The 22,737-nt window shown below is 41.5% G+C and overlaps 1 protein-coding gene across 7 annotated transcripts in view; it reads right to left on the minus strand.

The window, feature by feature from the left end:
• Nucleotides 1–22,737, minus strand: part of PHACTR2 (phosphatase and actin regulator 2) — a 109,589-nt gene that overhangs the window by 72,805 nt on the left and 14,047 nt on the right. For 2 of the 7 annotated variants that reach the window (XM_085543516.1, XM_085543512.1), the window contains exon 1: nt 12,159–12,530. The exons of 3 other annotated variants lie outside the window; for them this stretch is intronic. In XM_085543516.1, coding sequence (XP_085399642.1) covers nt 12,159–12,171 — 13 coding nt within the window. In that variant the 5' untranslated portion in view covers nt 12,172–12,530. Of the gene's footprint in view, nt 1–12,158; nt 12,864–22,737 lie in introns of those variants that run through there. 2 more of the 7 variants (XM_085543514.1, XM_015858287.3) reach the window with 2 other exon arrangements.

Here is a 22,737-nt window from a genome sequence, read left to right on the forward strand (position 1 = left end):
GCAAAAGGTTAGAACAACAGCCTATGCTCACACTTGGCTTCTTGACTCCTCTTCCCTTTGAGATGAAGAAAGCAAACGTTGTGTGTAGTAACTCTGAGGCTATTTCCCTTGTGCTCAAAGTCTTTCTTACCACTTTCTACAAGCCAGAAGAGAGCAAGATATAGAAGCGGTCATGCCCTGAAAGCACTGTGTAGCTGAAACAGTGAGAACTATGGGAGCTCACCAGCTGTGAGGTAAGGCAAATCTCTGGCTTCCTGACAGTGCAATACTTGAGTACCTCCCAGCACCCAGCAGACAGATCTGCTACAGTCATATCCTCAAAGCTACCAGGATAGCTGAGTGAGAAATTGTTCCCCCTCAGAGAAGTGTAGCTAGACCCACTGGCACTTGGTTTCACAGCCCCAGCCCCCTCCTTTAACACTGCCTAACCACAGAGCACCAGAATTACCTGCATAGTGAAGCCTTCCTCCTCGGTATTACCATACTATGTGTGTAAAACAACAGTACCAGATCAAAGAAGTGATTCCTTGCAGGGTGAAGAGCAGCTCCAGCAATTTGCCTCCCGAGCTGCCAGACTCAGGCAGTGAGCCCTTCCTATGAGGCAAAAGAGCAAAGTGATTTTTAGCCCTGTTCCAACTGCACTGCCAGGCTGACAGCAAACCTGAGAAATGAGGATGTTGCCCGATTTCAGACACTGGAAAAACTCCAAAATCTGCCCTCTGTTGGAGCAAGTGGTGGTAATTGGTTTAATTGGTTCTGGCTTACACCCATCAGCCCCACTCGTTAGTACTTAGGCATAAAAGTAACGTGAGTTAATGTGCTGCAGAAGAACCCTGGCCAGTGCTGGCTCTGTGATCATGAGAAAGAATTGAGCATCTTCCATTTAACTACACATGCACTGCGAGACACTATAATGGGCATTATTTCAAGAAGCCCATGCTGAGGAGATAGCCAAGACTCACATGTCTCAGCATTACCATACTGTTGTGACCAACAGCCAGCAATTAAGGCAGATGTGGGTAGCTCCACTGGAAACAAGGGCTTTATTAAAACTGGAAGGAGGAATTACAAGCTTTGATTAGGAAGCATCCTTCTTGAGGCCTTCTAATGGCTGGGGCCCCTGACTTCCAGACTGTTTAGCGGTCCATTGACTGTAACTTCTGAAATATTGTTTTTCCCCTGATGGTCATAACAGTTACTTTCCTTATTCTAATCTGAATCAGCCATTACCAGTATTTCTATTACATATATATATACATATATATGTCACAATTTTCTGACAACGTATATCTACAGACAGATCTTGGTGATATTTAGTCATAGAAGGGAAAGAAGAGGTCCAAACAAATGATTTTTGTAAGAAATAGCATTGAGACAGTTTTGTTTGTTTTTTGGGTTGTTTGTTTGCTTTTTGCAGTATTATTAAATGGACAGAGATGCAAAGGGATTTTAGGGTGAGGTGCAAAGAAGGTTCATTATATTAAGACATTTGTTTTGGTTAGTCTTTCACAGTGACATCAGTTTCTGAGTTCTTAAGCTTTCCTGCATCTTCTCAAGATTTTCAGGTTTCAGACAAGATGTGGGACACCAGAAGTTACAGCTTCCCAGGAGCTCAAACCGGACTCAGATGCTTTCAGTGTTGCAAATACATTTTAAGAGTTCATTAGCTCCCTGGGACACAGCTCATCAGCTGACCGTGTGCTCCCAGCTTAATGGCACGTATTATGCAAGTACCTTTCAAAATTGCTGCTCTCGATGCTGAGCCTCTTGATCTGTAACTATGACCTAATTATTTCCCACACTGATTATATAGCTTTTCATCTGTTCATATGAAATGCATTGGTTTCTCACCTAAAAATAGTTCTATATTTTCTTGCCAGCCATCGCTAGTAGCAGCACACAGAACAGAGCAGAGAACCAGTTCTTGCTGGATGCCTCCTGAATCACACCGGACGTGTGACAGTGATCCCTAAAATACATGAAGCTTAGCATTTAGGTACTCATTTGATACATAACACACTGATTATATATCATGTCAGCATCTACATGTCAGACTGAAGCCAAACAACTCATAATGTAGCAAGTTAGCTGTATGAAAGAATTTCCCCAAACCTGTTTTTCCTAAAACTCATGTTAATGAGAGTTACTTGTATTCAGTCCTTTCATTCTTTCTGGCTTAGTCCCTGTATCATGTGTTCCATATTTTTGCTCAAGATGGATGTCAGACTCACCGGCTAATGATTACCCGTGTACTTCTCTTACAGCTTTTAAAAGATGTTATAACAGATTAATAATCATTTGTTTAAAAGCACGCAGCTGTCTCACAAGAGCGATGAGACCTGTCTTTTATAATGTTTTCCCAGCCACAGTGATATATGAACACGTCTTGCAGCAGGTTTGGACCTTTCTGCTTCTCTTTCCTGCTTCCATTCCTCCTGCACATACAGGGAAGGTCCATCCATCCCATCTCCAAAAGCAGCCCTAAGCAGTGCTGGCTTTTCACAGGCTCTGTGTGGTGGCTAAGCATCAGCCTTGCAGATTGCTGCCTTGTTTTGCTTGGGAAGCAGTTTTGCTCCCATCTATTTGCAATGATTTCTGTACTACACAAAGCATGGGATGCAGCTATGTGCAAATATGGCAAAGACACAGCTTGTTCTATAAATGAGCAGTAGCAGTTTCATTTAAAGTAGTGGTCACTAAAATTGGAGGAAAGAATTAAGAGCAAAGTGGATATGCTTCTTAAGGATGGCAAAATCTTGGTCTAGTCATCTTTGACACAGCAGAATCCAAAATAACCTACAGACCACTTCCCAGCTGTGGGAAGTAGCTTGGTACCAGCTAGGAAGAACATTCAGTTTCTGAGTGCTCATGTCGAGCCAAATGTGATCAGAAAGGTGACCAGAAGGAAAGTCACACACTGTGTGAAAATATTCTCTGCTTTTTCTCTGCTGAGAAGAAGCACAGTTGCCACAAGTAAGTTTTCTCTTAGAAAATTCGTTCACTCTTTGTTTCAAGAAACCAAATCAGTCACACGGCTCCATCTGCACTGTGCTGAGATTATTTTTGCTGCTTTCTCAGGAAAGCACACATCAGCTGTCTTTCAAAACAGCGACAACCCGTTTTCTCCATTGGCAATCTGACCTACTACTCGAGGTGCTCTTTGCTGACCTGAAAAAAAAGCTCAAAGGCAAAGCAAAGCAAATAACTGACAAGAGGAAACAATGCCACAAAGTCATGATTCAATGCCGGTCACAGGAGCGATGCTTGGGCTTGCCAGGTGAACCTAGTATTCACCTCAAAGGCAGTCATCTGAAATAGCCGCACATCCTGTCTGAATCCAGAAGAGGTGCACAGACTATAACGTTTGGGAGTGATCTGCACTAACTAAAGCTGACTTTGCTGTCAAGCTTTTAAATGTAAACCAGAAAAAAGGAAAAAGGAAAAAACAAATAAAGCAACAACAATATCTAGCTGTGATTGCAAGTGGTAACGAGGGAGTTTATCTCAGATCGATCTTACCTCAGCTGAGTTTCTCATGTCACTGAAATAGCAAGCCATTGCGTCAGGTAGCCAACAGCATCACAATGGGTAACAGGATGCAGCCTTTACCAAAGCACGCGCAGCAGTACTAACGTAACAGAAAAACACTACTCTCAGAAAAAGTTCTTTTAAACAACAGCCACGCAGCCTGCCCCCTCAGTGCAGCACCATATCATTAGCTCATTCATGCATAGCGCAGAAAAAAGAGCAACGCAGGCAGCCAACAGAGAGAGGAAGAGGTCCCACTACAGCCTCTTATTGCTCTGTGGGAGAAGGGAACATTTTTAGGTGGGAAGGATGCAGGCTATTTTTGGTCCTAAAATAAGATTCTAAACTGAGTTGAGCAGTCTGCCTACTTTGCCAATACAACCCCTGACCACTCAGAAGGCAAGTTTCCTGAGCTGAAGGATGAGGGAACATGCACAGCACCTACAGAACAGAAGAAGCTGAAGAGGTGATAGGAATGTGTGAACATCCAGGGCTCTGCATACAACTACTGTGATATGCATATTGAGTTTTCAGCACCCAGAACTAAAACAATGAATGTTAATAGACATTGCGTTATCTTGAAGTAGAGGACATTTTAATGTTCATCACCCTCAGATATTGCTGGCATTGCAAAGTAAGTTGCACACCTTGATAGACTCCAACATCTTGCCCAAGGGTTCACCACAGCTAATTTGGCCTTATAGCTCCCATGTGTAGGTGAGAATGTATTTTTCTCATTTTCTACGTGGTCTAACCTTACAAATGACCACAACACTTTCAAGAGGCACTATGCAAACTTATCCTGCTTCTGACAGGTACTGGCACCCCCAAAATGGTGAGCAAGATGGGGTTGTGCTGTGACTGATTACTCTGTGGGTTCAGAATAATGCCTGCTGGACAAAAGGTGCTGATAAAGAGATAAAGATAGTGCTGTGCTCTGTAGGAAAAGCTGGGCTCTGCTATTGACAACACCCCTTCCATCTTTAAGGCCCAAACCACTCCTGCTCCTGAATTCTGCGCTGCTTTACCCAGAGGGTGGTAAGAAAGTGGCACAGCTGCCCAGAGAAGCTGTGGGTGCCCTATACCTGGTGGCACTCAAAGCCAGGCTGGTTGGGGCCCTGGGGCAGCCTGAGCTGGTGTGGGGCAGCCCTGCCCATGGCAGGAGTTTGTGGCTGGGTGGGCTTTAAGATGCCTTCTAACCTAAATCATTCTGACATTCTGATTCTGTTATTCCTAAAGCCACATATGCTAAAGTATGCAGACGCTTCTACCTCTTACCAGCACCACTCAGAGCCTTCAGTTGCAGAGTAGGAAATGCATGTATATGCCTTACAGAGACCCTATCATGCATTACAATCACCATGCTAAGTAACATAAACTAAGGAAGGTAAAAAAATTACATTTGGCAACCAGCTCATACTGTGCTCTAACTATTTCTTAATATCTCAACGTAAGGGCAGCATATTGGCCCCAATTTTAAATAGTCTGGCACTTACACGTTTGTGCCTTAGAATTAAACAGCTTTCAGATCTTTTATTAAGAAGTGCTGATAGTGTACTGCCTGACAAAACAGAATGTCTCCATTAGGATAATGATTTATTGTAAATATGGTAGTATTAAGGCTGACTATTCTGGGTATTAAAAATGCATGGAAAAAATCCATTTAAAAAGTGTTATGTGAGCTATCAAAATTTATCAGTTTAATGTCTTTGTCATTTGCGTTTCTTTTTAAAATGCCAAGTGAAATTAGACCTTATCCCACCACTAGGAGTTGCCAAATTTCACTAGAAATTAAAACAGAATAATGTGTCATGATAGTTATTTTAATAATATCAAGTAACAAAAACAGAAACAGAAAAGAGAAGAAAAAGGAGACATAAGTACTGCAGCAACAAAAAAGTTAAATTTATGTGCTATTTCTACAATACTCATGTGCAAGAAGTCCATAGGCTTCCTGCATTAACAGACCATTTCCTCTGGCAATAAGGCCACAGCAAAGCACAGCACTGTTGGGCTGTGCTCTAAATGCCAACAGGCAGCCCCCAGAAACAGGCATTTTTTTCTGGTTTGAAATAGCCACGTTATCTTCCATGTGGCTCCCACACAAGCCTCCACCACTAAATACCCCTCACTTTCTGGACCTCCTCAAGCACTACTGAGAAAGACAGAAGGGACTTGTGAGTCAGCAGGAGCTGCAGCGAGGACAAATCCATCCCAGCTTCGGTTCCTGTGGCAATGCCAGCTGCCATCACATTTGTGTCTGAGTTACATTCTGCAAGGCCTCTGCTAGCACAGGTCACACCAGAGCTAAGAAGCTCACTGCCACAAGTGTTTCCTACTGCATCCGCCTCCCTGTAGAGACATGGAATGGTATTTATGACTCTCCTGGTACTATTCGGAAATGCATTTTAAAACATTTTAGCTTTTAATGAGTTATGAACTGCTAACAGCAATTTTTGATAATTATATTCCAGGAATATTGGTGCTGAGCAAACAAAGAAAAACTAAATATTTGTCCTGGATAGTTCAGCTTCTCCCAGCCCTTCTGCCTTATTTAAAAACTGGTTGTGAGTGGGGACCTGATCCTACCCTCAAATTCATTGCTTCAGCCACATGTTCCCAGAAACTCAGATATTCATTGCCTGGTTGGAATTTGTTTTCACACAAGCAGCTGACCATACCCCAAACCAACATTCTTTACTGCCTGAGAGAAGCCCTACCACTGCTACCACTGCCCCGTGGCATCCTCAGGGAGAATACTTTTATACTGATTTATACTGGTGTCCCCAGTAACTCTTCTGGTGCCAAGCTGTGCACACAGCCAAACCCACACTGCTCCTTGGGCATGGGATAGCAACTAGGATTCCCCCAGCCCACTGCCACTCAGCAGCACTAGTGGGGGCTGCTTGCTCAGCTCTTCTCCCCCTTCCAGGTCTGCCAGACCCCTCCTGCCATAGGTATGACTGGAGTGCCATGGGGCTGCTTCGCTCAGAACTGCTTTTGCCTGCCAGGGAAGGTTGCTAGGAAATCTTACAGTCCTAAGCTACTTATTTTTATCCAGCTATACTTTGGGTCTCATAAACATTTTATGTGAAAATATTAAATGAGGTTAAATAATGAGAGGGAAACACAGAAAAAGACTTTTTGGTAAAATTCCATCCAGTCTACATTTAGAGAGCCCAGAGCAATACCCCTGCAAGGCACTCCATAATTAAGGATCAAATTTCCAATCAGGTTCACGGTTAGAGACAATGAACGGTGATTAAACAGCAGCAGACCAGGTCCTTATTATCAGCCACCTGCTCTTTGCTCACATGGTGCTACTTTTCCCCTGGTGGATAACTTCAGGCCCCTCCATTTGATGTCTTCAAAGTCCCTGGAGCCCAGGCTGCTTTTCTCTGTGCCAGCGCCTCTTACTACAACCTTTTTGCCTCCTGATTACCTCCTTGTGCCCTTAAAAGGATTGGCTCCTGCAGCAATGGTCTGATGGTTGCAACAAGCCTGTCAGGAAACACAGCCTGCATAATCCGGGTTTCTATGCTGGTACACAATGCTTCCTTCTTCACGGTACATGGCTCACAACAGAGCTCACAACGAGGACTTTAAAAGGCATTCTGCCAAAACCCACGCAATCAGCAGATGCAAATCTGCTTCTAAAAGAAGTATATACCTGATGGGCCAGTGCTTTCTAATTTATTTATTTTGTCAGAAGAGTTAGAACCTAATAGAAAATAGAAATTGCATTACACCATTTATCCAAACCAGCTGGATGGAGTTCATGGTGCTTCTTCATAAGATGTGCTGTGGAGACTGGAATAGATACTGAAACATAATGTGTGCCACCCAACCGCAGTATTTCTACCTAAAACGTTACCTGAGAGCCACTCTAGCTATCATGGGGAACCATTACTAAGTTAGAAGATACACCATCATTTTGATCATGCACAGCTTTTGTTTGTTCCCAGTATAAGTTACTGAGTTCTTTCTCAGAGGCTACTTGTATACAGACTTGAAAACAAGTTGGGAACAGCAGCCTCACAGGGAAGTTTAGTGCTGATAGAAACATTTTTAATGCCTTTATAAATGCAGTGTTCCAGCTTCTGGGTAAAGGAGCACGTGTTGTACTATTCTAAAATTATATCAGGAAAAAAGTCAGCTTTCTAGGAGATGGTGACCTGTGACATACTACAGCATCTGCCTCAGCTGAGGCCATGAATACAGAAAGGAGACAAATGAAGAGATACAGTGTAGAATAAAGAACCTGATTTCTGTTGTGTATTTTATTGCCCAGGTTCAAGTGTTTTGTGACCTATGGAAAACAGCACACAAAACCAATAAAAGTCAATGTGGCACCACTGATAACCATGTTTTGCAAAGACAGTGAGTGAACTCACACCAGACTGTGGGATGGAGAAAAAGGTGCTGTTGCCCTTTCAAAAGGGAACTGCTGCTGGAATTTGGAGTTGTCACTGTGCTACTAGTAAACGTGCAGTTACACTGACACTGTTATCATTGAAAGTGTGTCTTTTTTTCCCCAGTAAGTTACCAAATTAGATAGGAAAGAAAAGGGACAATCCAGCCAAGCTTAAGCCATAGGTAACCAAAGTATCTCATACCCCTGTATGGGCAACAAATGAAACTTACAACATGCTATGAGACTGTTGGGTAGGCTAGTTCTGCACACAGAAAAGCTGGGCTGTAGTAGAGGCATCTGAACACAGTGAGAGCAAGCACTCAGCTTGCTCTTCTAACTACCTATGTGTTTATCTCCCTTACATTTTATTAAGGTGTGCACCATTTGCCTGAAATGCACATAAGAGACAATAAGGAATCTTTAAGATCAAATTCTTTACCAGTATTCAGTCCTGGAAGTATTATTTTTAAAGGATGTTACTAAGTCCTTTTGACTTAACGGAAAGACAAAAGCGAGGTATTAGTTCAGAAGCAAGGGACTTAGTCAGCAAACAGCTTCCTGTGTCTCCTAACCTTCCTGTGACATGTGTCACAACTGAGCATAGGCTATGGGCAACTCTACTGGTGAGAGAAGTTCACTCTGCTGCTGGATGTTTGAATATACAATTTCTATATAAACACACACAAATACATATATATAAATGTATATGTAAACACATAAAATTATATATAAAATTATATATAAACATATAAAAATGTATATATATAAACCTTGAATATACAAGACTTCTGGTTCCTTTAAAAGAGATTATTTACTGGGAAGCCCAGCCATAGGGCTGCCATCATTCAGGGTAACAGTTAACCACAGCTAGCTCATTACTGCTCCAATAATATTCCAAGTACAAAGAAGACACATAAACCCCTAGAAAGACAAAACAAGGCCTCTTGGTTTATCTTGAGGGCTGTGGTGTGCCTCCCCCTGCCACAATCCCTGCCCTGGCATCTCTGTGTGGTTATGGATGACATGAGACATTTACACCTCAAGGTGAGATGCCAGACAAAATCTCTTGGGGAAGGGACAGTGCTGACCTCCATCCTGACAGGAAATCCCCTAAAAAGTATCACTTGTGAGCAAGTCTATTTCAACAGCTTCTCTCTTCCTGCTGCACAAGTTCCCTGCCACTTTTATATTCTCTTTTGTTCCCATGAGTTATTTCCAGTCCTCCCTTTGTGTCTTAAAGCAAGTATTACTGTACCAGTGCTGCCTTTGGCCATGGGCCTTGGCCAACCTTGCATGGTGGGATGGGGCTGGGGCTGCTGGTACCCTCCTTGCAGAGCCAGGCATCCTCACAGCTGAATACCTGTAGCCAAACCATCAAGAACAACCGCTGCCAGCACAGGCCAAAAACACTCCCAGAACTGCCCTGACACACTGTGCATGCAGCGATGAATATTTTATTGTTATTCCAGGAAAAGCTTTTAGAAGAGCACACAAGACAACAGCGTTGTTGGGCTGTCTCAGTGGCACCGATTAAAAACAAGTAACCTAGCGTTTAAATTAAAGGACTCTCTAAATGAAAACATGGTTTCTTGAAACCGTGGACCCAAACAGGTGAACTATTAGCAACACTGATCTTTTTAGGTAACAGTTCTGGACAGAAAAATGGCTTTGATGATGGCACAGAATATGAGTCACGATATTTCTTCAATGCAGAGGAGGAGATGGAGTTTTGCCCAACAGTTATCCATGGTCTGACTTGGAAAGTCTCTCTGGCAGCACAAGGAATGTAATAACAAAGGCCTGATTCACCAACACTGATAACCAAATTGTTATTTCTAACGCTCGGCAGCACAAGCTTGCAGCTGAGCAAGGGCTCTGTGCTTCTGTGCTGCCAGAAATAGCATCTCTTTAAGAAGAATCCAGGCAGGTATCCAGTTGGTATACATTAGCATGTTTACATTTTCAATTGGCCAACTACTGCTGAACAAACTAATGAGGCAGATGGTCTTATGGTTCCAGATATCCCAGTCTTTTCTGTTTGATTACCAGCTGACGAGTGCCTAGATTTTAGCACAGGGCATTCAAAAGTGCACCCTGTGAAATGCAGGGGGCACAGCCAGACCCCCAGGGTGCCTGCTGAGCACACCCCATGCTGGCATCTGACTCTGTTTGGTTTCTATTATGGGTCAAGTGCCCTAAAAATCTCTTTGCAGATGCTTTGGGAACAGATCAGCCTTCTTACTGAGACTTATTTGCAGCAGCTGGTGGATATTCTTAACTGGTCCTCAAGTCTCCTTCCACTATTTCAGCAAAGCTCTACTGCATATAAATGGTTATATATAAAAAAATAAATAAATAATAATAATAATAAGCAGAGCATAAGTCACTGCTTCTGCAATATATATATATAAAAACCCAAACATCTGGAAACTTCAGGAAATTGGTCATTTAAGAGGCTTTGAAATTAGTTGGTATAGTTATACAGAGGGCAAAGCTTACTTATTCTAGCTTCCAAATTTTGCAGATCACAAGAAAACTGGATTATATATATATATATATATATATATAAACACACAGAGAAATCTGCTTCTACGGTTTTCAGATACCAGCATCCCCATGCACCCCCCAAAAAAACTGGCCTTTAAAATGAGCACGACTCATTCCAGAGCAGATTCTTATAGCTGGATTAAAGTAATAGCACTGTCAAGACTTCAATAGCATTAGTTGCTGATGCTGGAGAGTTTAAAAACCTGGAGGGTTTAGCTGTTCAGAGCATCTCTTGCCCACAGGCACTCTGTGCTGGAGGAGACCTTCTCCTCCAACTGGAAAATTCTGCCTCGTCACAGAATACCAAGCACACACCATTAGCATTTATTAGGTTAAGTCTTCTCAGAAGGTTGCACCAAGCATAAGAAATATTTATAATCTTACTTATGTCACAGAAATGTTCATCATACCAGGAACAGGTCAGCTTTTAAGTTCACAGGTACCAGTAATGTAATCTTCCATGACACCAACATTTTAATTTCTGGAAAAAGTGGGTTGGCTTCTTTTGTTTTTTGTCTTGGGTTTTATATAACTAAGAGCAGGAGTTTGTTTGTCATGGAAGTTGATTTCAATACACCTGAGGTGAAATTGACTTGCACAGTTTAGCAGGCACAAGCAGGAGTTTCACTATGATAATATAATATATTATATATATATATTCACTATATATATACACAATTATATTATAATTATATATTAATTATATAATATAATAATAATTATAATAATATAATAGTGAAAAATAACCATAAAGCTACAAAAATAAGCTTTCTTTACTATATCCATCATGGAAATCTACCATAAGTCATTTCTTTTTCATACATTGTGAAGGTGAACATCACTTTAAAGGTTAATATGAGACAAATCTGATGATTTGAGAATGTTTTAAAGGGCACTGAGCCTACCATAAATTCTGTATGCCACCGTGAATTGTACTTGTCTCAATAAATAAGCGTGACGCTGAAATGTTCCGCTTTCACAGCAGTCAAAGAAACATGCAAAATACCCATCACAGAAAGCACTTTTTGCAGTGCTTTGGGATACAAGGTAAAGAAAAAGGAAAATGCAGATAAACCATTTCATTACATGTGCAGTGTTGGTATTGTGTGCACCCCTCAGAAACTACGCAATGTATTATTTGGCATGAAAATGCACAATCTAAAGTTGGAATATCACAGAAAACATTTAAAAAGTGCAAATGTATGCAGAAATTTCTGTTCTAAATAGAAGAGAGAAGAAACAGAGAGAATAGAAGAAGCTTTAAACAATGCTGCACATATGAGAAATGCATTTTTGGTTACCTCCACGCACACCTATTGCAATCTGTGAGAGATATTCCCCCATTTGACCCTATGCATTTTCCCTTCCTTTCACATCTCCTGCATACAGCTCCCGAAACAAAACCAAAAACCTTGAAAAGGCAGACCCTACATTACAGTTTTGGCTCATATTTCAAGGAAACACCGGCTTAAAACAGAAAAGCTGACAATCAAAGGGTTAAAAAGTTAAGTGTGTCACATTTTACACATAGAAATTCGCTCTAATAAGGGACATTGAAACAGAAGGATCCGCAAAGGCTAAAGAAACACATCTCATGCAGCGAGGGAGACAGAAGACAAACGAACCCTGCAGCTTCGCTAAGAAGGAAGATCTGTTTAATTTCACTTACCAGCATTATCCATTTTCACCCCTCGGCATTCAAAAAAACAGAGTTACCCAGAAAAGCAGCCGGCACGGTCTCCCTCTCGCTAATGAAGCTGGCTTGTCCTTCTTCTGGTTATTAGACCTTGCTGGCAGTCAGAGCATACTTCATGCACTGACTGCAGTAGACATCACCAGGAAATTTATATCTCCAAGGATGACAAACAGCCATTAGCTCCATTATAGGCTGATTAAGATTGTGCGAGCCTATCAAGTAGATACTTAAATCCCCCAGGGTTTTACCTCTTCAGGGAGAAAACAAAAGAACTCCAAGCCTATAATACTGAATATATGCTTCCGAAAAGTAAAAGCAATGTTAATGAGGATGTATTCAATGGGTAGGGAAACAAAACTTTAAATAAAAGAGGGGTATGATTACAAAGCAAAGGGCTATGATTTTTTAGTAACGCAACAGAAAAGTTTAAAGAAAATAAGGGGGAAGGAACCTATGGCTGAGAAGCGTTAGGTTAGAGTACAATCTGCAGCCCTCAGCTTTGGCTGTGCCTTAAATCCTACAAGTTGTGCACCTGATGTTCCCTGCTGTCTGTGAGAAACACAGCAGATGCCAATTATTAATTGGCTGGAGGCATCCATGATTATACTTTCATAGCTAAATGTGAGGAAAGAGTGAAAAGTAACAACAGGGTGTTACTTCTTTCAGTGTTAAAGTAACAGCACTCTGGCTGCTGCAGAGACTGGGCTCAATGAAATCTGAATGACATATGCTGAGATTAATGGGTATCGCTTCTAAACCTTCAACACCATGCAAGTCTCTGATGCATAGAATTTTCCCCCATAGAAATAAACAAACAAAACCAGAATAGACTTCTAAACATTTCTCCTCCCTGCACTCCCAGAGTTTTCTCCCTATAAAATGAACATGTATATATATATATATATACACTATATATATATATTTCCAATAAACAATCTCTTCCCTGGCAGCAGAGAGAGAAGGGAACAAGTATCTGGAGGGTACCAGGAAATGTGTGTTCCAGTTCCATTTAGTCACTGATTTTATATGTAACCCTAAACGGAGCATTTTGTGCTACAGTGTTTGCTCAGTAGTGAAAGGGAGACCATTATACACACTGAATTTGGCAAAGTACTTTGGTGAAACAGAATGTCACAAAGCACTAGCGCTACATAAATGTCACAATGTCCTCACAATATTTCTCCTTTAAATAATTCACTAGGTACTCCAGTTCTCTCCACTGTGATGGAAAAGAAATACACATTTTTTATCTGTACCACATTGACATGAAGCCCCTCAGCCTAGAGTGGCATCACATGAACAACAAAATACATCTTCCATTCATCAACTCTTCACTGCCCCTCTGATCTTATTTGTCCTTTTTAAACGTTTGAAGAGAAGACAGTTTCAACCCTGATCTATTTACACTGATAAAGAAGTGGAGAGAATCAATGGCTGAGAGCTAAAGTCATCAGCAAGATTAGAGAATATCTAGGGCGCAGTGGATGTATTCCATATTACAGAAAGGAAGCGCTTGGAGGGCTAAGGAGAGAATAAAGACTAGAAATCTGTCACACTTCATATTAAGGTTCTATTTATAAGTGGCTTATAAAGAGCTTATAAAGAAAAAATAGAAGCTGTCATGAGCATTTTGCATTTACGCTGTGTTTCAAATAGCTGAAACAACATCACTGCAAGAGGTTAAAAATGACCAATAAGGAACCTGTTTGCCTGCTTGATCGTAGATCTGTTAATAACAGTTGATTAATGTGACAATTGAAGTTATCGGTTTAGGTGCACCTGATGAAATCTAGGAGCACTAACCTGGAGGAGACAAGGTGGGCACCTGATAGATGAGCCATCAGATATCTGCCCAGTTCTCAGAAGGGCAGAAATATATCCTTAATCCTAGCAAGTATGACAAAGCTTTGTGTTGGCTAAAGCTAAGAGGAGCTGGATTTGAATCCAGTCTGTGTGCTTTGAGTTTCACTTGGACTAAGCACTTGAGTTAGCCACCAGGCAATGATGCTGCTGGACGAAACCAGTCCCAAGCCTCATGGCTGGGGACAGAGATGGGTAACAGCCTGTGCCCAGGAACCCAAGGGACATGCAGAGATCCTCTGACCTGAGGCAAAAGAAGAGCTCCAGGCAGTGTTTGTTTGCATGTGGCAAGCTGGGTGCGTACCATGGCTGAGCCCCACTCACCTGCATGGCATCCCTACAGGGCGCTGGTCTCCAGCCACAGGGAGGAGGAGACCTATGGGAGCACACCACAGCCCCCTTCCTGCCCACACACAACCTTTCTGATAAAGAAGCCCTAGAAGATGACAATGCGTGCCCAGAGCCCATCCTTAAGTGCAATTCAGATATAGCCACAGCCTTAGGTCAGCTGAGATTCATGACTGTAAGGTGCTAACTAAAAGTGTGGAAGTCTGAGTTGTAACAGCTTGATAAGCAATGAGTTCAGGTGCTTCATCAGGGCTGTGTGACAAGTAATCATTTATTAACTCTTGAAAGCTAACTATAAATGGAAAATTAATATGATACATGACCTATATCTCCGCAGTCTGAACAGAAAATATCTCACCAGAAAGCTTCCAAAAAAAGAAACCTTCAGAAAATACATGGCTTTTTTTTACTTGTAGGCAATTAGAGTATTGCATAGGAATTAACAATTGTGTATGATCATATGCAGTTAATACCAGATCAAAACCACATCATCCTGACTGCAGACAGGCAAAGGAAATGTATGGGCTGCAAGTGATATTTAAAAGGTAAATATTTGTATATTCCAGACATAGACTTATCTGACCTTTAAGTACAGAGCAACCACATCACAATCTATAGTTGTATGATGCCACAATGTCTCAGTCTTCCTAAGGACAGTTTGGGATAGGAATGTAGAAGACCAAGCCTGCAGCAGCCCAAAGGCTTCTCTCTTCCTTCCCAAAGTCTCACAGTCCATAAACCCATTGCACAGCTTCCTTAAGCTGTGAGGTAGTGCTGCTTTACTGCTTGTTTCACCCACAGGCATGTAAGCCCCAGGTTCAATCCTGCTCAGCTGGGGACTTGCTGAGTGACTTTGTGCAAGCCCCTCCAGCATCAGGCCTCCTGCAGGAATGCTTCGTGCCATGCTGCTCCCTGCACCTAAGCTGTGTGGGGATAAACATGCTGGAGGCAGTGTGAGACCTAATGGCGCTGTGTTAAAGGCTGATGAAGCAGCTAACTTGGACAATCAGTGCCACCTCCTTGAGAAGAAAGCACTATGAAGTACACTAGAAGCACAGCTAATGTCACAACCACCTAACGATCTCGTTTTTCAGTGTACCTGATGTACACAGCCTGCTGCAGTAATGACATTTTGCTCCTGGGAAAATCAATGAGGATTCACAGAGGCTCAGCAATATGCCTAGGAAAGAAGTAAATAGAGAAGGCAGGGTAAATAGATATCTCAGTGCCCAGCCATCATAAACACTGTAAGCCAACAATCCCTTGGAATCAATGCAGAGCTTCAGCTCTGGTGCTTCCAGTCATGACAAAGGCACCCGAGAATACATTTAGAAAATGTATAATCTGGCTTGGTTGGGAGCAGATTTGTCACCACAAGGATCTGACTCGGTAAGATTCCATTCTGGGCAACATGTTTCACTTCACTTGCACTGTGTCTGTTTCTTCCCACACAGCAACAATTGTGCAGGTGTCTCTGGGAGAAGCTATACTCGTTTTTAGACACTGTGGGTTTTTCTAGTCAATGCCAACACTAAATACACATCTTCATGTGATTCTTCTGAGTACCCGCTGGGTACCAGGCCAATGACTACTGAGTACCTGGGATCTGTGGCCTCTCAAAAGGTGTTTCCTTCCACGAAGGATCAGTCTGCATTGCTAGTGGCAGGGCAGTTCCACAGGTGACAGAGGGAAGAACACTCTGAAGGCAAAGGAATGGACTTTGCTCAGACAGACCCCAGTTTCACAGTCGGTAACGAAGATTGCTTCTTACCACAGAAAGATGCTTTGTGCAATACAACAAAACCTTTGATTATTACTCACATTCTTCAGGCCTTAGGTATACGAAAACCACCCCTCCCCTGGCACATTCTTGAAGGTTGTGAGGCAAAAAGGAAAGCCTCCTGAGGAAGTGGTGAACCGTATACCTGGAACATCTTTCTGCTGAGGCCTCTCACAAAGCCTTCCCTAAGCCTCAGCAGTAATTCCCAGCATCGGTGGCAGAAGTGTTTGCCAAACACCCTCCCCCAGACTCACATAGGTAGAAGAGTTTTGGAGCAGGACTGGGAAAAGCAGAAATTCCCTTTGCCTGGGTGTAAGCTACATTTCAGCTTGGAAATGCTGTTAATTTGCTACTCTAAGTGCAGAGAAAGCTTTATGTTACTGAGAAAACAACAGGCGCCTTTTGTTCCCCAGGCAGTTTTTATCCTTGAGCAGCCCAGCTAGATACAAAGTTGTGATTCTTGTCTAAAGCCGCAAGGGGAGAAGCAGCACCACAGAAGCCAAGAGATTTAAACTGATACAAAACAAGAAGAGAGTGGGATCCAGACAGCAACGTGTGGTCTTTGTAGGTGGGAAGTTTAGCAGCACAGATGGGTTTGCAGAGGGAGCAGGAAGGGCCTTGGCACAGCAGAGAATGGTGCAGGCAGGCAGAGGCAGTGGGAGGGAAGGCAGGGACAGAAAAAGGGTTCAGCATATCATGAAGCGAGGTGCTGAGTAGGAGTTACAAGGAGGGAAAGAAAAGCACCTCTGAATGCTCCATTATTTAAGTAAATTCTAGCTTATTTCTGAATACCTACTTTTAACAAACTCATATCTAGAAAGCAGTGTAGTATGGGTTTGGCTTCATTCTTCCAGAGGCAGCAGGTATTTGTAATGAACAAGTGGAAAACCTCTGGAAAAGCAAGCACTTATTTGCTTCCTTTAGTTTTCCCACCAATTCTGCTTGGCAGCAGGCAGCTCTGTATTAACCTGGCTGTTCATCCAGCTGTGGAAACCTGCTGAGGTGTGCTTGAACAAGTTATGTCAAGCCCTGACACAACCCAAACTAAACACATCTGAAAGACCTGCTGATGTGACCACAAACACGACTGCACTGTAGGGTACATGAGCCCCAAGCAGCCACATCTTCCACTGAGTTGCAATGTGTCTGCCCTCAGAAACAAAACAAGTCTTGCTGATAGCTAACTGACATCTCCCTAAAACAAAAATGATTTGAAAAAAGCACATGGCTATGGAGGAACTGGGGGTGTGGTATTCCTCATTACTGTGTGGGTAATTGAGCACTGGCATAGGATGCCCTGACAGGTTGTAGAGTCTTCTTCAGTGGAGAGATTCAAAAACCATTTGGACACAATCATGGGTTAATGTCCCCTAGGGGACTCTGTTGGAGCAGGGGCTTGTACAAGATGATCTCCAGAGGTCTCCCTTCTAACCTCAACCATTTTGTGATTCTGTGATTTACAATTGCTGTCATTGCTGTTCATCTGTTAATACAACATATTGCTCACAAAAGTGAATTCTGTCAAGCACACTGAAATAACCTCTCTCCTTTGCTCTCTAAATATCACAAACAAGTGCACTGAATCATGTTGCAGTTCCTTACATCAAAGCATGGCCTTTGCTACCCAGAGTGCTAGACTAAATTCAAGCACGGGAAAGAAGAAAAATCAGGGCAAAATAAGAATTTTAAGTATGGCTGTAGAGTAGCAGGCTGACATAATCCTTGGTGTTATCCAGTAATAAGAAGGAATATAAACTCTGTATCCTTCTGCAAAATGCAAAATAAATTCCTGGACTCAAACCCCATTCCCACACCTGAGTTAGGCAATTATAAAGCCTGTTTATAAAATGTTCTGGCTCTGAAAATCCATGAGCATCTTTGCATGTTCTGAAACCATCATATTTGTCTAGATGCAATATTTGTTTTTGGACAGATTTTACATGGAGGCAAAACCGAAGCTCTGGATACAACAACAGCCAGTTTTGGATCTCATTTTATCTCCGGCTTTGTCATACTGTGGCTGGTACAGCAACAACTCACTCTCAGCATTTAACAAAATGGGGATCGTTCATGTGAACATAAACGCTGCAGCCTTCCAATGCAGTTTAGGAAGAGAACAAATACTGTGAGTCGTAAGGAACAAAGCACCAGAGAGGCCATTTGGTCTCGCACAGAGTTACAATAAGAAGCAATGGTTGGAAACTGAGAATAGGCAAGTTGATAGCTATCAAGTAGGTACTTGAAAGCGAGTATCTATTGCAATGGCAAATGTGATTAAGCTACCAAGGCTATCGGTGGATTTTCTGTCTCTAGAGGTCATCATTTCATAATTGGGTGCCTTCTGGATAACACCAATCAAACATCGGTTACTGAGCTCAACAGAAAAGCAAATGAGAGTGATTTAAGGGTTTGTATCACATAAATTGGACGTAATAACCCCTCTGACATTAGCACTATAAATCTATGTGAAAAGGCCAGTCTTTATTATTTTTGCTGAAATGAAATACTTGGATTCTATCATGCCTTAATGACTGCACATAATAGATTTACAAAACATTTTACCCTTCTCCTTATCTCAGGATCTTAATCTTAGTTTCTGCCCACCACTTTTCCCCTTTTCTGTTCTGCAGATTTCTCTCTTGGAGTCTTACATACAGTGAAAAGAGAGGGAATTTAACCTTACTGAGAAGAATAAATGTAAACTTCTTTCTGTTTTACCTTAATATATGCTAACAAATAATTCAGAAATAGAAAACAAAGGAGAGACAATATATCCTGGTCTGAGGAGCAGAGGTGAGATCCCACACACAATGAAGCCAACTGCAAAACCTCCATTTTAGTGGGGCCAGGCCTTCATCTCTGCACACAGTCAGGCTTGTGTCAAGGCTAGGGAAAATTCTGGGTACATGAGTTTGTTTTAAGGAATATGAGTAAAAATACATAAAGAAAGACTTAAGCACGGAATAGAAGAGCTCATTTGAGATATATATTGACATCAGGTTTAATCCCTCTCTCCTACTTGGAGGAAAAATTAGGAAAGGAAGAACTAGACAATTACTGCTAAATGCTTCCCACCCTTAGGAAAATGATAAATTTAAGACAGAAATCTTCTTCCTTGAGAACTGATGAACTTATAGTGTGAATAGTCTGTACGATATACACAGTACATTTTACCAGACAAACTTTGCCTCTTTGGAGGCTGGCATTTTGTAACTTTATTCATGAGACAGTAATCAGAACAAACATAAATTAAAACCAACCAGAGAAGACACTTGGCAAGATACACTAAAGACAGCTATAATTTCAGTTCGTTTCCTTCCTATCTCTTCTCCTGAGCTCCAGATAATTATCACATAATTCTCATTGTTGATCTGTGTTGGCTTTTGTATTCATTTGTATTCACATGAAAAAAGGAAAATCCATCAACCAGGAGTTACCATTAAATAAAGGAGCAGTTGTGTGCTGCCAGATGTTCTGCAGTGTTTAAAAATAAGAGAACTGCAGGAGAACTGAACCATATGACAGTGCTTGAGTGGGTTTCTCAAGATGACATTAAAAGATACCTAATTAACTATATTTAGATACAAATTTAATCTCTATACTATTGAAATATTCACTCAGAGGGTGGTGACACATTGGAACATGTTGCCCAAGGAGGCTGTGGATGCCCCATCCCTGGAGGCATTCAAGGCCAGGCTGGATGTGGTTCTGGGCAGCCTGGTCTGGTGGTTGGTGACCCTGCACACAGCAGGGGGTTTGAAACTACATGATCATTGTGGTCCTTTTAAACTCAGGCCATTCTATGATTCTATGAAATGGAATTGCATTTTCTCTTAATTGCAGCTTCAGTTCCACATTGAAGGTACCCACTTTACCCACATCCAAGTTATGACATGTGTCTGTGCAACTGTATGAGATTTGGGGGGCACAAGTCTCACCTGTTCAAGTTTAGGATTACTGTTACTTCAGTCCTCAAGTTGCCATGGATTTGTGAGGATTGTTTTCCTCCCTCACTGATGGGAGCTGAGCAGGCTGTGTAGCTGCAAAACATGTCTAAGTGTGTCAGACTCTGTAATGCCTGCAGAGACCCCTGAAGCAAAGAACTCATGTTTTTCCCTATATCTCATTCACCTGCTGTTTTCTGATTCAATATTAGATATTTATGCACTAGATTGACCAGATAGACCTACACGAGGGATCCACCTAGACTAGCATCACGGCTATGGCCAGTATGAGGTGCTACACACTTTCACCAGAGGATATTTCTTTTTAACGACTAACAGTCAGAGACTGAATTCTCAAGTGTAGAAAGTGTAGTAAGTCAATTACCTGTTGATGTGTGCATCAATTAATCCTCAGTAGCTCTGTTAGTTATACAAATGTCTGTGCTCTCTATGACTTCTGTTAAGTTCCCATTCTCAGCACTTTAGGTACTGCATAGATGATGCTGTATCTTATGCTGCTTGGTGATTTTCTAAAACCAGCAACAAGACATGCTGAAATACACCTCAAAGGTTATGAAACAACAGGTATCTTTTAATTCCTATAAAAAATACTTCTGCTCTAAAAGAGGCTAGTAAGTAAAAATTATTTTCTTACTGTATTTTTAAAACGTGTCCATTTGCATGAACTTAGATGACAAACACAGAGCCAAACTGATATCTGCAAAACCCATCGGACGAACTGGCAAGCTGGAAGTGTGCCATATGAAAGCGTAGGGAAAATATGCATTAGAGAGAGAATTTGTTTTTGGTGAATGAACAGACAAGGTAAATTTTCAGGTAATAACACTGATAATTCATCAGCTGAAGGTTTTTAACTTGAAGCAAAACTCTACCAGTGCTCCACTACACACAGAGGTTGAAGGTAAACTGCTGTTGATGCAAGCAGAGAACTTAAACTGTTCAGAGGTGTACCATAATAGAATCACTGACATAAAACCAGTCAAAAACCTTGGGAGCTAATGCTACTTTCCTCAAAAAAATTAAAAATAAATAAATAGGAAAGAGGAAGGAATCAAAGAGCTTCTTATTAACAATTCCTCCCCCTAACTGAAATAGCATGTGAGATTGCACAACCATTCAAAAAGGGACTGTTACATATTACAGGTTGGTTTGTGATACGTCTTTCCTTCCTCAGTTAGCTATTACCCAAAATGCCCTGTTAACTCTAACATGCCTCTCACCTGAGCATCCAATCCCAGGGTGTCATGCAATGCAGTTTAATTCCTTTTGTGGCGAACAAGTCAGCACTGTTTTCCTGGGGTGGTAATCAGACCTAAAAAAACTCCAAAGTGGCATTTGTATGGCATTGTTCCTTCTATTTTCCCTTTAAGTAGCACCCACTTTCATTGCAGTGCCTATTTGGTGTGCAATCTGGGATACAGTAATTAACTGCTGCACACAAGTCTTTGTATTAAGGCAGCAACAAAGGTGTGGGGTGGAAAACGATGTATCCTGCCTCATTTATTTCTAAAAATAACAAAATTTCATCAGGAACATGCTGATAGAGTTTGCCCAGAGAGTGTACTTAGAACCGAAGGGAAAGCTGCCCTCTTGAGAGGGATATGAAAAGCTCATTAAAGCTGTTACAAAAGGTGGTTAGGTATTTTAGAGCTACAACACTGCCCTTCTCTTTACATTGCGGGGTAGAGGAATATTATCTGCTTTGCTTTGGTGAAGAAGAGAATGGTACAGAGGGATCCTGAAAAAAATATTTGAAATATTTTTTTCTTATCTGCATTATTAATAATGTTTGAATTATTAAAAGGTAATGAATTTGAAATAGCCAATTACTTCACTTCTAATATCTTTTTCCTTTGTCACTGCAATCAGTGTGGGAAATGGGATTACAGTAGAAGCTGTTTCCTCTTTTATTCCCTATTTCCCATTTTGGTTTTCAAGCACAGGCATATTGGCTTCCATTCCCTTCCTCCTAATTTCTTTCTGTTTAGAGATGCGAGCATACGGCACGATCATACACAGCTGTAACTTATGAAACCTTCTACTCTTACTTGCCCTTTCAAGCCACAGATTTTGAATGTGAGGAACTCTGAACTCCCACAGTTGTAATGAAAACATGAAATTGTATGATTCTATTGTGGTAGTTGCAGAATCCCTCCAAAGTTTTGTTTTCCACACTTGTTTATTTTAAATCCATGCAAAACCATAGTATTGGGCACTAATTTTTGACAGCAATTTACCTTTCAAACATGTTGGAATTTTACCCATGCTTTATATGAAAATCAGCCCAAAGGATGAGTATGTTTAAACTTGTGAAGACTGTTTTGTCTCCCTGTGTTGTCCCCTCGAATGCTAGTAACTTCTCTGGTTTGCTAATGTTTGCAGATTACACAAGGGTACTTGGTATTCCTACATTCAAACCAAAACTAAAGAACTGAGTAGAATGGGGCCAAGGACAGTCCTCTGTAAGATTCTACTTGAGATGCCCTTTTAATCTGACAGAAAACATATTTTTGAGAGAAGTTTATCAAACCGTTGCCCGCCTACTTTGTGGAGATTGCATCTAGTCTGTTCCCTTAGCTCATGTTAAAGTGTGGTCCTG

The sequence above is a fragment of the Coturnix japonica genome, chromosome 3 (genome assembly GCF_054131305.1).
Source record: "Coturnix japonica strain WE chromosome 3, WE-NBRP24, whole genome shotgun sequence".
Classification (NCBI taxonomy): domain Eukaryota; kingdom Metazoa; phylum Chordata; class Aves; order Galliformes; family Phasianidae; genus Coturnix; species Coturnix japonica.